This window comes from Panulirus ornatus, chromosome 10 (assembly GCF_036320965.1).
Source record: "Panulirus ornatus isolate Po-2019 chromosome 10, ASM3632096v1, whole genome shotgun sequence".
NCBI classification, from domain to species: Eukaryota; Metazoa; Arthropoda; class Malacostraca; order Decapoda; family Palinuridae; genus Panulirus; species Panulirus ornatus.
Genome location: NC_092233.1, coordinates 44726617 through 44742380, shown reverse-complemented (window position 1 = coordinate 44742380; position 15764 = coordinate 44726617). Strand labels below are relative to the sequence as shown.

The window sequence follows — 15764 nt, the reverse complement described above, 5'->3', positions numbered from 1 at the left end:
CTGCAGAAGCTGGTGACTGAGTTTGGTAAAGTGTGTGAAAGAAGAAAGCTGAGGGTAAATGTGAATAAGAGCATGGTTATTAGGGTCAGTGGGGTTGAGGGACAAGTCAATTAGGAAGTAAGTTTGAATGGAGAAAAAGAGGAAGTGAAGTGTTTTAGATATCTGGAAATGGATTTAGCAGTGGATGGAACCATGGAAGCAGAAGTGAGTCACAGGGTGGGGGAGAGTTTGAAGGTTCTGGGAGCATTGAAGAATGTGTGGAAGGCGAGAATGTCTCGGAGAGCAAAAATGAGTATGTTAGAAGGAACAGTGTTGCCAGCATGTTATATGGTTGCAAGGCATGGGCTATAGATAGGGTTGTGTGGAGGAGGGTGGATGTGTTGGAAATGAGATGTTTGAGGGCAATATGTGGTGTGAAGTGGTTTGATCGAGTAAGTAATGAAAGGGCAAGAGAGATGTGTGGTAATAAAAAGAGTGTGGTTGAGGGAGCAGATGAGAGTGTATTGGAATGGTTTGGTCACATGGAGAGAATGAGTGAGGAAAGATTGACAAAGAGGATATATGTGTCAGAGGTGGAGGGAACGAGGAGAAGTGGTAGACCAAATTGGAGGTGGAAGGATGGAGTGAAAAAGATTTTGAGTGATTGAGGCCTGAACATACAGGAGGGTGAAAGGTGTGCAAGGAATAGAGTAAATTGTAACGATGTGGTATATGGGGGTCGACGTGCTGTCAGTGGATTGAACCAGGACATGTGAAGCATCTGGGGTAAACCATGGAATGTTTTGTGGGGCCTGCATGCGGAAAGGGACCTGTGTTTTGGTGCATTACACATGACAGCCAGAGACTGAGTGTGAACAAATGTGGCCGTTGTTGTCTTTTCCTAGCGCTACATCACACACACGCAGGGGGAGAGGGTTGCCATTTTATGTGTGGCGACAGAAATGGATGAAGGCAGCAAGTATGAATATGTACATGTGTATATATGTATATGTCTGTGTATATATATGTATGTATACAATGAAAGGTTTAGGTAGTATATGTGTGTGTGTGGGCGTTTATGTGTATGTGGGTGGGTTGGGCCATTCTTTCTTCTGTTTCCTTGTGCTACCTCGCTAATGCGGGAGACAGCGACAAAGTATGATAAATGAATGAATAATAAAAAGTATGTCTTTTCAGCAGGCAACAGATTCTATCTTGCTAAGATATAATTGAGTATAATGGCCCCAGTGTTAGAGGATTAGTCGTCATGCATTTGAAAGCTCCCTTTGGTTGTCTGGAGGTAGAAGGCAACAGGACTGCCAATTTATGATTAGATACTAACCAGAGTTCCCGGTGAGAATGGGCATTGGAGATATAGATAAAAAAGACAGATCAGAGGTACTTAAATGTAAAGCATGCAGTTTTCTGATAAAAGAAATGGACATAGTATTTACTCTCTCCCACCAGTTTGGCATTTTGGCTTTACACCCTGTTCCAGTGATATTCTCTCTTTCATGCTTGCTTACTGTTTCCCACATTGGTAAGTTAGTATCATGAGTAGACAGTTAGCTGTAGAGAAAATATTGTCCTTTGGTTCCTTCCTCTTTTTCCCTTTTGGAAAATAATAAAACAGAAGAGGAGGACTTCCAGCCTCTCTCTCCTGCCTTTTATATTTGTTGTGTACAATATGCAGGAAATACATAGTAGTATTCTTTTTCCCCATCCACAGGGATTTTAGACAATATTTCAAACAGGCTAATAAGTATTTTTGTATACCCCCTCTGCACATATGGAGAGACTTTTTCAGGACAATGTGCCTTACACTGGTACTGACCCTGTTGTGGTCTGCTTAAACTTGTTAGGACAGTTCATTACTTTCCAAGTCCTTTTATTTTTCACACTGCTTTCATGGTTTTAGGAATATAGTGTCCTCCATCATGAATTCACTTTTGAACATGTCATTTAATTCTTTGCATATTTCTTATTGTCACTTGTAGTTCTTTCTCTTGAACCCCTTACCTAGATTAGCTGCTTTTTGACCAACATTTTACTCATGATTAAGATATAGAAAAGTTTTGGCTTATCTCTTCCCTTGTCCCTAGTATTCTTTTCAAAGTTTTAATCTTTCTCCTTCCTGATCTTATTAATTCATTCTTTGCTTCCTTACACCTTTCAAATGTGGCTGGCTGCTGTGCCACATAAATATCCTCCATAGAATATCCTTTTCTTCTTATACTGTAGGACATTTTTTACCCAAAAATGTAATTTTTTTTTTTTTTTTACCTTCCCTCTCTGTCTCCAGCTAAAAGTGCTTGTGTTCTAGCTCTGTTGTAAATGTCACAAAGCCTTCCATAACAGTGATCTGTATTTCATCTGTCAAACTTCATTTTTCAGTATACATTTTCAAAAGTTGTGTTTACCTTTGAGTAGTTACCATGACTATATGATCTCCTCTTTTGAGTCTGTCATATATTTCAGTTTTCATATTACAGTGTGTAATATTTATTTATTTATATTTATTTTGCTTTGTCGCTGTCTTCCGCGTTTGCGAGGTAGCGCAAGGAAACAGACGAAAGAAATGGCCCAACCCACCCCCATACACATGTATATACATACACGTCCACACACGCAAATATACATACCTATACATCTCAATGTACACATATATATACACACACAGACACATACATATATACCCATGCACACAATTCACACTGTCTGCCTTTATTCATTCCCATCGCCACCTCGCCACACATGGAATACCATCCCCCTCCCCCCTCATGTGTGCGAGGTAGCGCTAGGAAAAGACAACAAAGGCCCCATTTGTTCACACTCAGTCTCTAGCTGTCATGCAATAATGCCCGAAACCACAGCTCCCTTTCCACATCCAGGCCCCACACAACTTTCCATGGTTTACCCCAGACGCTTCACATGCCCTGACTCAATCCACTGACAGCACGTCAACCCCAGTATACCACATCAATCCAATTCACTCTATTCCTTGCCCGCCTTTCACCCTCCTGCATGTTCAGGCCCCGAGCACTCAAAATCTTTTTCACTCCATCTTTCCACCTCCAATTTGGTCTCCCACTTCTCCTCGTTCCCTCCACCTCCGACACATATATCCTCTTGGTCAATCTTTCCTCACTCATTCTCTCCATCTGCCCAAACCATTTCAAAACACCCTCTTCTGCTCTCTCAACCACGCTCTTTTTATTTCCACACATCTCTCTTACCCTTACATTACTTACAGTGTGTAATGATAAGATATAAAGATGATGATGGATTAGCACTCTTGCCTCTAGTTTGCCCAGTGACGTGCTGATACAGGAAATGTTTCTTTTAACACTTGTAAGAACTTTTCTTTCATTATATTTTCTGAATTCTCAAAGCTTGTTAGAAATGAGATTCCATATCAGTAGAACTGTACATATGAAGAAATTGTGCAATGCTGCTTCTTTCACTGTTCTGATTGTTTCATCATTGGTATCATTGAATATTTGTTATGTCTATGTCTCATAACTATTCTCTGGAAGATTGTGAATGATCACTCCACTGCAGATTTTTGACTGTCTTCCCATTATGTATCGTTGAATTGGTCATCCATCAATATTTTGTTAATACGTGTATATTTTTTATGAGATTCATAGTGGAAGTTATGCTTTGATAGAATCTGAAATTTATTGTGATTTTTTTTTTTTGATTCTGGAAGTTTTACATCAGGGAGCCATGAATTCCTGCACTCTCTTTTATCTCATACTCACATACTCGTGTATAGTTTAATCTTGTGCATATGTTTACCCCCAACTTTCAGCAGAAAGAAATCTAGTTGTTTTATATATTTCATGTATGTCAACTCAAGTTTTTGAGGGATACCTTAAGCATACAGTTGTCTACAGTATGCACCTTACTTCTCCCCACACCCATTGTAACATTGTGGATATTTTATTTTTACTGATGAATATATGTGCCATATTTTGCTGCATATAAGATGCTGTGTTGTATTAGACACACCCATAAGTTGGTATAGAATATTTTGGAAAAAAGATTTGACCATAGATATGGGTCTAATGTTTCGTTAGTTAATATATATGGTATGTAAAACATTATATAAATGGATTGAATTTCTAATGAAAATTTTCTTTCTTTAATACTATTCGCCATTTCCCGCGATAGCGAGGTAGCGTTAAGAACAGAGGACTGGGCCTTTGAGGGAATATTCTCACCTGACCCACTTCTCTGTTACTTCTTTTGGAAAAAAAAAAAAAGAAAAATGAGAGGGGAGGATTTCCAGCCCCCCGCTCCCTTCCCTTTTAGTCGCCTTCTACGACACGCAGGGAATACGTGGGAAGTATTCTTTCTCCCCTATCCCCAGGGAAAATAGGTACTATTTTTCATATATAACTCCTAGAATATGAACCAAAGCATGGCGAGAAGCCATGTTCCTCAGGTACTGATTAGGGAAGTGTGGAGACTTGTTCTTCAGGTACTGGTATGGGAGATGAGGAGCCTTGTTCTTCAGATACTGGTGGGGAAGGTGAAGAGCCTTGTTCCTTAGGTACTAGGTACTGGTAGGGAAGTGAGGAGCCTTGTTCCTCAGTTACTGGTGGGGAAGGTGAAGAGCCTTGTTTCTTAGGTACTGGGTACTGGTAGGGAAGTGTGGAGCCTTGTTCCTAAGGTACTGGTGGGGAAGGCGAAGAGTCTTGTTCCTTAGGTACTGGGTACTGGTAGGGAATTGAGGAGCCTTGTTCCTCAGGTACTGGTGGGGAAGATGAAGAGCCTTGTTCCTAAGGTACTGGTGGGGAAGGTGAAGAGTCTTGTTCCTTAGGTACTGGGTACTGGTAGGGAATTGAGGAGCCTTGTTCCTCAGGTACTGGTGGGGAAGATGAAGAGCCTTGTTCCTTAGGTACTAGGTATTGGTAGGGGAAGTGAGGAGCTTTGTTCCTCAGGTATTGGTGGACAAGGTAAGGAGTTTTGTTCCTCTGGTATTAGTAGGGGAGGCAAGGGGCCTATATTTCTACAAGTGTCTTCATGTCTGTACTTAAATATCATATTGCGATAATTCTCATCCCTTTATGATATAATGTATATCCATTGTGCCAGATACCTAGATTTCAACACATCAAAGATATTATTCAACTGCGATCCCCTTACTTTTAGTGTGATGATTTGGTCATAAAAACTTTACTTGTCCATGAGTATATTCAATGTGGTACAAGATTTTAAACTTGTTTATTGTTAGCAGGTGCAATTTTCTCTCTTAACTTATTCTCTGTATCCTTATCTCATGAAATGTAGAAGTATTTCATCTTATTCTTAATTTCTTTCTCACTTGGACTCCTACTGCCCTCTTGTTGACCTGCTGTTGCTGATTTTAAAGAACTGCTTTGTATTTACCTTGTGAAATCTCTTGAGAACTTTGTAAATTTTGTCATATCTCTCTCTTGCCTCTCTCTTTGTTGCTGATTTTTTTTAAAGAACTGCTTTGTATTTACCTTGTGAAATCTCTTGAGAACTTTGTAAATTTTGTCATATCTCTCTCTTCCCTCTCTCTTTCAATATTGGTAATCTCTGTAATGTGGTTCCCTTATTTCTGGTATAGTCTTTGTTGCCTTCTGGACTTTCTCTAGCAGATCATTGTGTGTGATCCAATTTGGTACCTACAAATTCTAGCTAAATGAAGTTTGCTCAATTAAAGGTTTAATGTATAAATTTGGTTGTGTCTGTCATATTAGCAGAGACTGTTCATTGAGTCCCCATGCATATTCAGTGGGTCTTCTATCATAGATGCTACATTGACATCTGGTGTACATCTATGTCAGATAGGCTCATTGGGCTTAATTGATGGAGATAATGGCTGTTTTTGTTTTAAAAATGGCAATATGGCCTTATAGTATTTTGAGATTCATTATATTTTTGTTTTGCAAGGTACCTGGAGCTGGAAGAGGTGATGGAAGCACTTGTGTGGTGAATGGAGGTGGAATGGCACGGCCAGGCAAGCAACAACAGCGAAGGATTGTCACTTTGCATAAGGCCCCTCAAGAGGGCCTTGGTATGTCCATAACTGTGAGTAAAATATAGGATTTATTCCCATCTTTTGGTAGAATACATTACAATATTGTGAGCTGAATGGTAGCAGAATCCATAAACAGAAAACTATATTCCACCACACTTCATTATTTTTTGTCTTGTATTTCATATGACTAATTTGCAGAGAAGCTGAAAATGTTCAGTGTTTAATGTTAATTCACGATAGTGTCTTCAGCACAACACCTCTGTTGTTTCTTTTTTTCATACTTAATCGCCATTTCCTGCATTAGCGTGGTAGTTCTAGGAACAGATGAAGAAAGACCACATTCGTGTACATCCAGTTTCTAGCTATCATAGGTAGTGCACTGAAACTAATGCTCCTTATCCACAATGAGGCACCACAGACCTTTCCATGGTGTGCCCGTGATGCTTTCCATGCCTTGGTTCAATCCATTGGCAGTATGTCAACCCCTGTATACCACATCATTCCATTTCAATCTACCCCGTACATGCCTTTCACCCTCATGCATGTTCAGGCCTTGATCATTCAAAATCTTTTTCATTCCATGCTTCCATCTCCAAACTGGTCTGTTCTTTCTTGTTCCCTCCACTTCAGACATTTATAAACTTTCTGCATTCATTCTCTCCATTTGTCTAAACCATCTAAGCATAGTCTCTTTAGTCTTCTCAACTGCATCCTTTTTAGTACCTCACCTCTCTTATACTCATTTATTACTTACTCGACCAAACACTTCACACCACATATTATCCTCAAACATTTTATTTCCAACACATCCATCCTCCTCTGCACATCCTCATATATAGCCCAAGCCTTGCATCCATATGACATTGTTGGGACTACTATACCTTCAGACATAATCATTTTTTGCCCTTCCAGACATCAGCCTCTCTTTCCACATGTTCTTCGTTTTTCATTGCTCCCAGAATCATTGTCTCCTCCCCTACCCTATGACTCACTTCAGCTTCCATGATTCCATTTGCTGCCATGTCCACTCTTGGTTATCTAAAACACTTTAGTTCCCCCAATTTTTCTCATTTCAAACCCAAACTCCCCAAGAAAGTCCCTCAACCTTGCTAAACCTACTAACTTTGATCTTGTTCACGTTTACTCACTTCTTCGTTTCACACACTCTCCCAAACTCTGTCACCATCTTATGCAGTTTTCACTTGCATGTGCCACCAGTCCTGTATTATCAGCACACAACAACTAACTCACTTTTCAAGCCCCCTCATCTACAGCCTGCATACTCACCCCTCTCTCCAAGACTCTTGCATTTATCTCCCTCACCACCCTATCCATAAACAAATTAAACATCCATGATGATATCACACATCCCTGCTGCAGACCAGTCTTCATTTGAAACCACTCACTTTCCTCTCTTTCCACTTGTGCATATGCTGCACACCCACCAAAAGCACTTCTTAATGCTTCTAAAAGCTTTCCTTCCATACCATATATCATTAAGACCCTCTACAAGGAATCTTGATCAACTCTACCTTATGCTTTTTCCAGATCCTTAGATGATATATACAAATCCTTCTGTATCTCTAAGTATTTCTCATGCATGTCCACATATCCTCTACCACTTCTGAAACCACACTGTTCCTCCCCAGTCTAAGGTTCTGTACATGCCTTCACCCTTTCTGTCACTACTCTCCCATACAACTTGCCAGGTACACTCAACGAGCTTTTGCCTCTGTAGTTTGAACACTTGACTTTATTCCCTTGCCTCTATTCAGTGGCACTATATGTGCTTTCCACCAATCCTCGGACACCTCATACCTCTGTAGTTTGGACACTCACCTTCATTCCCCTTGCCTGTATACAATGGCACTTTATGTACATTCCACCAATCCTCAGGCTCTTCATATATGTTGAAAATCCTAACTGACCAGTCATCAACACAGTCTCCCCCATTCTTAAGAAATTCAAGCTGTTTTTCCATTTCATCTTACCTAAGACTTCCACTGAGTCTTCTTTCTTCACCATACCACCTTCCATGACTCTCGCTTCACAAACCATCCTGACCGAACTCCCTACATCTTCCACCCTATCTTCAGACACATTCAACAGTCTATCAAAATACTCACTACATCCTCCTCACTTCATAACTGCCTTATATTCCTGCCCCATTTGCCCCTTCTGATGTTCCCGGTTCTTTTTTTTTTTTTTTCACATTATTAACCTCCTTCCAAAACATCATCTTATTCTCCCAAACGTTTATTGATACCTGCTCTCCCCCTCTCTCTTTTTTCAACTCCAGCACCCTCTTGACCTTCTGCTGCTTGCTCTTATTTATTTATCTATACTATTTATATATTATGCCTAATTGCCATCTCCTGCATCAATGAGGTATCGCAAGGAAACAGACGAGGAATGGCCCAACCCACCCACATACACATGTATGTACCTAAATGCCCATACACACACATTTACATACATATACATTTCAATGTATACATACATATACTTAGACAGACATATACATATATACACATGTACATATTCATACTTGCTGCATTCATCCAGTTCCATCGCCAGCCCACCATCTCTGACACATATATCCTCTTTGTCAATCTTTCCTCACTCATTCTCTCCATGTATCCAAACCATTTCAACACACCCTCTTTGCTTTCTCAACCACACTCCTTTTGTTACCACACATTTCTCTTACCCTTTCATTACCACCTCACACCACATATTGTCCTCAAACATTTCATTTCTAACACATCCACCCTATTCTGCACAACCCTATCTGTAGCCCATGCCTCGTAACCATATAACATTGCTGGAACCACTATTCCTTCAAACATACCTATTTTTGCTCTCCGAGATAATGTTCTTGCCTTCCACACATTCTTCAATGTTCCTAGAACCCTTGCCCCCTCCCCTGCCCTGTGACTCAACTCCGCCTCCATAGATCCATCCACTGCGATGTCGACTCCCCAGATATCTAAAACACTTCACTACCTCCGGGTTTTCTCCATTCAAACTTACCTCCCAATTAACTTGTCCCTCAACCCTAATGAACCTAATTACCTTGCTCTTATTCACATTTACTCTCAGCTTTCTTCTTTCATACACTTTACCAAACTCAGTCACCAACTTCTGCAGTTTCTCACCCGAATCAGCCACCAGCTCTGTATCATCAGTGAACAACTGACTCACTTCCCAAGCCCTCTCATACACAACAGATTGTATACTTGCTCCTCTCTCCAAAACCCTTGCATTCACCTTCCAAACCACCCCATCATTAAACAGATTTAACGACCATGTAGTCATCATGCACCCCTGCCACAAACTGACATTCACTGGGAACGCGTCACTTTCCTCTCTTCCTACTTGTACACATGCTTTACATTCTTGGTAAAAACTTTTCACTGCTTCTAGCAACTCACCTTCCATGCCATATACTCTTAGAACCTTCCACAAAGCATCTCTATCAACCTATCATATGCCTTCTTCGGATCCATAAATGCTACATACAAATCTATTTGTTTTCCTAAGTATTTCTCACATTCTTCAAAGCAAACACCTGATCCACACATCCTCTACCACTTTTCAAACCACACTAATCTTCCCCAATCTGATGCTCTGTCCATGCCTTTACCCTCTCACTCAGTACCCTTCTATATAATTTCACAGGAATACTCAACAAACTTTTGCCTTTGTAATTTGAACCTCACCTTTATCTCCTTTGCTTTTGTAAAATGGCACTATGCATGCATTCCACCAATCCTCAGGCACTTCACCATGATCCATACATACATTGAATATCCTTACCAACCAATCAACAACACAGTCACCCCCTTTTTTAATGAAGTCCACTGTAATACCATCCAAACCCGCCACCTTACCGGCTTTCATCTTCCACAAAGCTTTCACTACCCCTTCTATGTTTACCAAACCATTCTCCCTGACCCTTTCACTTCACACACCACCCCAATTGAAACACCCTATATCTGCAACTCTATCATCAAACACATTTGCCTAACCTTCAAAATACTCACTCCATCTCCCTCTCACTTCATCACTACTTGTTATTACCTCCCCACTATTCCCCTTCACCAATATTCCCATTTGTTCTCTTGCCTTATGCACATTACTTACCTCCTTCTAAAACAATTTTTTATTCTCCCTAAAACTTAATGATACTCTCTCACCCCAACTCTCATTTGCCCTCTTTTTCACCTCTTGCACCTTTCTCTTAACCTCCTGCCACTTTCTTTTATACATCTCCCAGTCGTTTGCTCTGCTTCCCTGCAAAAATTGTCCAACGCCTCTCTCTTCTCTTTCACTTATTATTTGCTTTGTCGCTGTCTCCCGCGTTAGCGAGGTAGCGCAAGGAAACAGACGAAAGAATGGCCCAACCCACCCACATACATATGTATATACATACACGTCCACACATGCAAATATACATACTTATACATTGCAATGTATACATATATATACACACACAGACATATACATATATACACATGTACATGATTCATACTGTCTGCCTTTATTCATTCCCATCGCCACCCTGCCACACATGAAATAACAACCCCCTCCCCCCTCATGTGCGTGAGGTAGCGCTAGGAAGACAACAAAGGCCCCATTTGTTCACACTCAGTCTCTAGCTGTCATGTAATAATGCACGGAAACCACAGCTCCCTTTCCACATCCAGGCCTCACAGAACTTTCCATGGTTTACCCCAGACGCTTCACATGCCCTGGTTCAATCCATTGACAGCATGTCGACCCCGGTATACCACATCGTTCCAGTTCACTATGTTCTTTGCACGCCTTTCACCCTCCTGCATGTTTAGGGCCCGATCACTAAAAATCTTTTTCACTCCATCTTTCCATCTCCAATTTGGTCTCCCACTTCTCCTCATTCCCTTCACCTCTGACACATATATCCTCTTGGTCAATCTTTCCTCACTCATTCTCTCCATGTGACCAAACCATTTCAAAACACCCTCTTCTGCTCTCTCAACCACACTCTTTTTATTACTACACCTCTCTCTTACCCTATTATTACTTACTCGATCAAACCACCTCACACTACATATTGTCCTCAGACATCTCATTTCCAGCACATCCACCCTCCTGCGCACAACTCTATCCATAGCCCATGCCTCGCAACCATACAACATTGTTGGAACCACTATTCCTTCAAACTTACCCATTTTTGCTTTCCGAGATAATGTTCTCGACTTCCACACATCCTTCAAGGATCCCTGAATTTTCTCCCCCTCCCCCACCCTATGGTTCACTTGCGCTTTCATGGTTCCATCTGCTGCCAAATCCACTCCCAGATATCTAAAACACTTCACTTTCTCCAGTTTTTCTCCATTCAAACTTACCTCCCAACTGACTTGACCCTCAACCCTACTGTACCTAATAACCTTGCTCTTATTCACATTTACACTCAACTTTCTTCTTTCACACACTTTACCAAACTCAGTCACCAGCCTCTGCAGTTTCTCACATGAATCAGCCACCAGCACTGTATCATCAGTGAACAACAACTGACTCACTTCCCAAGCTCTCTCATTCACAACAGACTGCATACTTGCCCCTCTTTCCAAAACCCTTGCATTCACCTCCCTAACTACCCCATCCTTAAACAAATTAAACAACCATGGAGACATCACACACCCCTGCCGCAAACCTACATTCACTAAGAACCAATCACTTTCCTCTCTTCCTACACGTACACATGCCTTACATCCTCGATAAAAACTTTTCACTGTTTCTAACAACTTGCCTCCCACACCATATATTCTTAATACCTTCCACAGAGCACCTCTATCAACTCTTATCATATGCCTTCTCCAGATCCATAAATGCTACATACAAATCCATTATTTCTCACATACATTCTTCAAAGCAAACACCTGATCCACACATCCTCTACCACTTCTGAAACCACACTGCTCTTCCCCAATCTGATGCTCTGTACATGCCTTCACCCTCTCAATCAATACCCTCCCATATAATTTACCAGGAATACTCAACAAACTTATACCTCTGTAATTTGAGCACTCACCTTTGTCCCCTTTGCCTTTGTACAATGGCACTATGCAAGCATTCCGCCAATCCTCAGGCACCTCACCATGAATCGTACATACATTGAATAACCTTACCAACCAGTTAACAATACAGTCACCCCCTTTTTAATAAATTCCACTGCAATGCCATCCAAACCCGCTGCCTTGCCGGCTTTCATCTTCCGCAAAGCTTTTACTACCTCTTCTCTGTTTACCAAATCATCCTCCCTAACCCTCTCACTTTGCACACCACCTTGACCAAAACACCCTGTATCTGCCACTCTATCATCAAACACATTCAACAAACCTTCAAAATACTCACTCTATTTCCTTCTCACATTACCAGTACTTGATATTGCCTTTTTTGTTATCACCTCCCCATTAGCCCCCTCCAATGAAGTTCCCATTTGTTCCCTTGTCTTATGCACTTTATTTACCTCCTTCCAAAACATATTTTTATTCTTCCTAAAATTTAATGATAGTCTCACCCCAACTCTCATTTGCCCTCTTTTTCACCTCTCGCACCTTTCTCTTGACCTCCTGCCTCTTTTTTTTATACGTCTCCCACTCATTTACATTATTTCCCTGCAAAAATCGTCCAAATGCCTCCCTCTTCTCTTTCACTAATAATCTTACTTCTTCATCCCACCACTCACTACCCTTTCTAATCTGCCCACCTCCCACGCTTCTCATGCCAGAAGCATCTTTTGCACAAGCCATCACTGCTTCCCTAAATACATCCCATTCCTCCCCCACTCCCCTTACCTCCTTTGTTCTCACCTTTTTCCATTCTGTACTCAGTCTCTCCTGGTACTTCCTCACACAAGTCTCCTTTCCAAGCTCACTTACTCTCACCACTCTCTTCACCCCAACATTCTCGCTTTTCTGAAAACCTCTACAAATCTTCACCTTTGCCTCCACAAGATAATTGATCATACATCCCTCCAGTTGAACCTCTCAGCACATTAACATCCAAAAGTCTCTCTTTTGCGTGCCTATCAATTAACACATAATCCAATAACGCTCTCTGGCCATCTCTCCTACTTACATACGTATACTTATGTATATCTCTCTTTTTAAACCAGGTATTCCCAATTACCAGTTCTTTTTCAGCACATAAATCTACAAGCTCTTCACCACTTCCATTTACAACGCTGAACACCCCATGTATACCAATTATTCCCTCAACTGCCACATTACTCACCTTTGCATTCAAATCACCCATCACTATAACCCGGTCTCGTGCATCAAAGCCACTAACACACTCACTCAGCTGCTCCCAAAACACTTGCCTCTCATGATCTTTCTTCTGATGCCCAGGCGCATATGCACCAATAGTCACCCATCTCTCTCCATCAACTTTCAGTTTTACCCATATCAATCTAGAGTTTACTTTTTTACACTCTATCACATACTCCCACCACTCCTGTTTCAGGAGTAGTGCTACTCCTTCCCTTGCTCTTGTCCTCTCACTAACCCCTGACTTTACTCCCAAGACATTCCCAAACCACTCTTCCCCTTTACCCTTGAGCTTCGTTTCACTCAGAGCCAAAACATCCAGGTTCCTTTCCTCAAACATACTACCTATCTCTCCTTTTTTCTCATCTTGGTTATGTCCACACACATTTAGAGACCCCAATCTGAGCCTTCGAGGAGGATGAGCACTCCCCGCATGACTCCTTCTTCTGTTTCCCCTTTTAGAAAGTTAAAATACAAGGAGGGGAGGGTTTCTAGTCCCCCGCTCCCGTCCCCTTTAGTCGCCTTCTATGACACGTGAGGAATGTGTGGGAAGTATTCTTTCTCCCCCATCCCCTATCCCCAATTATTTGCACTCCTACCCTGGAAGTACCTCCCAAACACCTCCCTTTTCTCTTTCATTAGCAACTTTACCTTTTCATCCCACCACACACTACCCATATTTCTCACATATGTCAGCACTATTTCCCTAAATACCTCCCATTTTTCACCCATTCCCTTAGCTTCATTTACTCTCACCTTTTGCCATTTAACATTGAATCTCTCCTGGTATTTCTTCATGCAAGTCTCTCTCCCAAGTTCAATTACTTTCACTACTCTCTTCTCACAGATATAGCTTCTTTTTTCCCTAAAACCTTTACAAATTCACCCTTGCCTTCAGATTGAAGATAGTGACCAGACATCCCACCAGCTGCCCATTTCAACACATTTACATCCAAAAGTCTCTCTTTCACACACCTGTTAGTAATATGTAATCCTGTAATGCCTGCTGTCTATCTTTAGTACTCACATACATATACTTGTATATGTCCTTCTTTCTAATCCAGGTATTCCCAATCACCAGTCCTTTTTCAACGCTCACCCCAGAAGCTGTTCACTATTTCCATGCCCTCCAATTATATCCTCAACTGCTACATCACTCACCTTTGCATTCAAATCACCCATCACTAGTACCTGTTTTCCTGTATCAAAACTGCAGACACTCATTCAGCTACTTCCAAAACACTTGTCTCTCATGATCATTCTTTCCATGGCCAGGTGCATAAGCACTACTAATCACCCATCTCTTGCCATCCACTTTCATTTTACCCACATCAGTGTACAACTCTCATACACTCTAACAACTCCTGCTTCAGGAGTAATGCTTCTCCTTCCTTAGCTCTTGTCCTTTTACCAGCCAGACTTATCTTGTGAAACATTTCCAGACCATTCTTCTTCATTGCCCTTGAGCTTGTTTTCACTCATAGCCAGAACAACCAGGTTTCTTCCTCAAATGTTCTACCTATCTTTCCTCTCTTCTCATCTTGGTTACATCAACACACATTTAGACACCCCATCCTGAGCCTGCTTGTCTCCTTCATTGGTTCCACCTTTTAGAAACTGAAATACAAGAAAGGTATGGTTTCCAACTCCCTGCTCCTGCTCTCTTTAGTAACCTTCTGAGAAATGCAGGTATGAATACAGAGGTAAGATTCTTTCTCCCTGACTCCAGGAATATATAGAATTCTCTCCCTCCTATCTATCTATATCTCTGATGCTTGTTCACTTCTTGAACTCTCTCAAGTCTCTTCAACTTTCTCTCCTACCTCAGGGATGTATATAGGTATAGTTGTTAATGCAGAGGATGAATATAATTTGACATTTAATGAGAAGAGTAGATAATGATTTATTTATTTTTTCGCTATCCTTGGGGATGGGGAGAGAGAATACTTCCCATGGTTCCTTGCGTGTCATAGAAGGCGACTAAAAGGGAAGGGAGTGGGGGGCTGGAAATCCTCCCCTCTCATTTTTAGTTTTCCTAATGAAGGAACAGAGGAGGGGGGCCAAGTGAAGATATTCCCTCAAAGGCTCAGTCCTCTGTTCTTAATGTTACCTCGCTAACGTGGGAAATGGTGAATAGCATGAAAAAAAAGAAGATTTTTTCATACATGTTCACCATTTCCTGGATTAGCAAGGTAGTATTCCAGAACAGATGACTGAGCTTTTGAGGGAACACTCCTCACTTGGCCACCTTTTCTGTTCCAACATTTGGAAAAATAAAACTGGAGGAGAGGATTTCTAGCCACCTGCTCCTGACCTATTTGGTTGCTTCCAAGGACATGCAGGGAATATGTGGGAAGTATTATTGCTCACAAAACCCAAGGGGACAGACAAAGAATGGCCCATCCAGTCATACACACACACACACACACACACACACACACACACACACACAA

At 41.3% G+C, this 15764-nt stretch overlaps 1 protein-coding gene across 1 annotated transcript in view; it reads left to right on the top strand.

Annotated features, from left to right (window-relative positions):
• LOC139750632 (Golgi-associated PDZ and coiled-coil motif-containing protein-like) overlaps positions 1 to 15764 on the top strand; it is a 544937-nt gene that overhangs the window by 138132 nt on the left and 391041 nt on the right. Inside the window, exon 6 of the mRNA XM_071665307.1 lies at positions 5908 to 6045. Within this exon, the coding sequence (XP_071521408.1) occupies positions 5908 to 6045 (138 nt within the window). The remainder of the gene's footprint in view (positions 1 to 5907; positions 6046 to 15764) is intronic.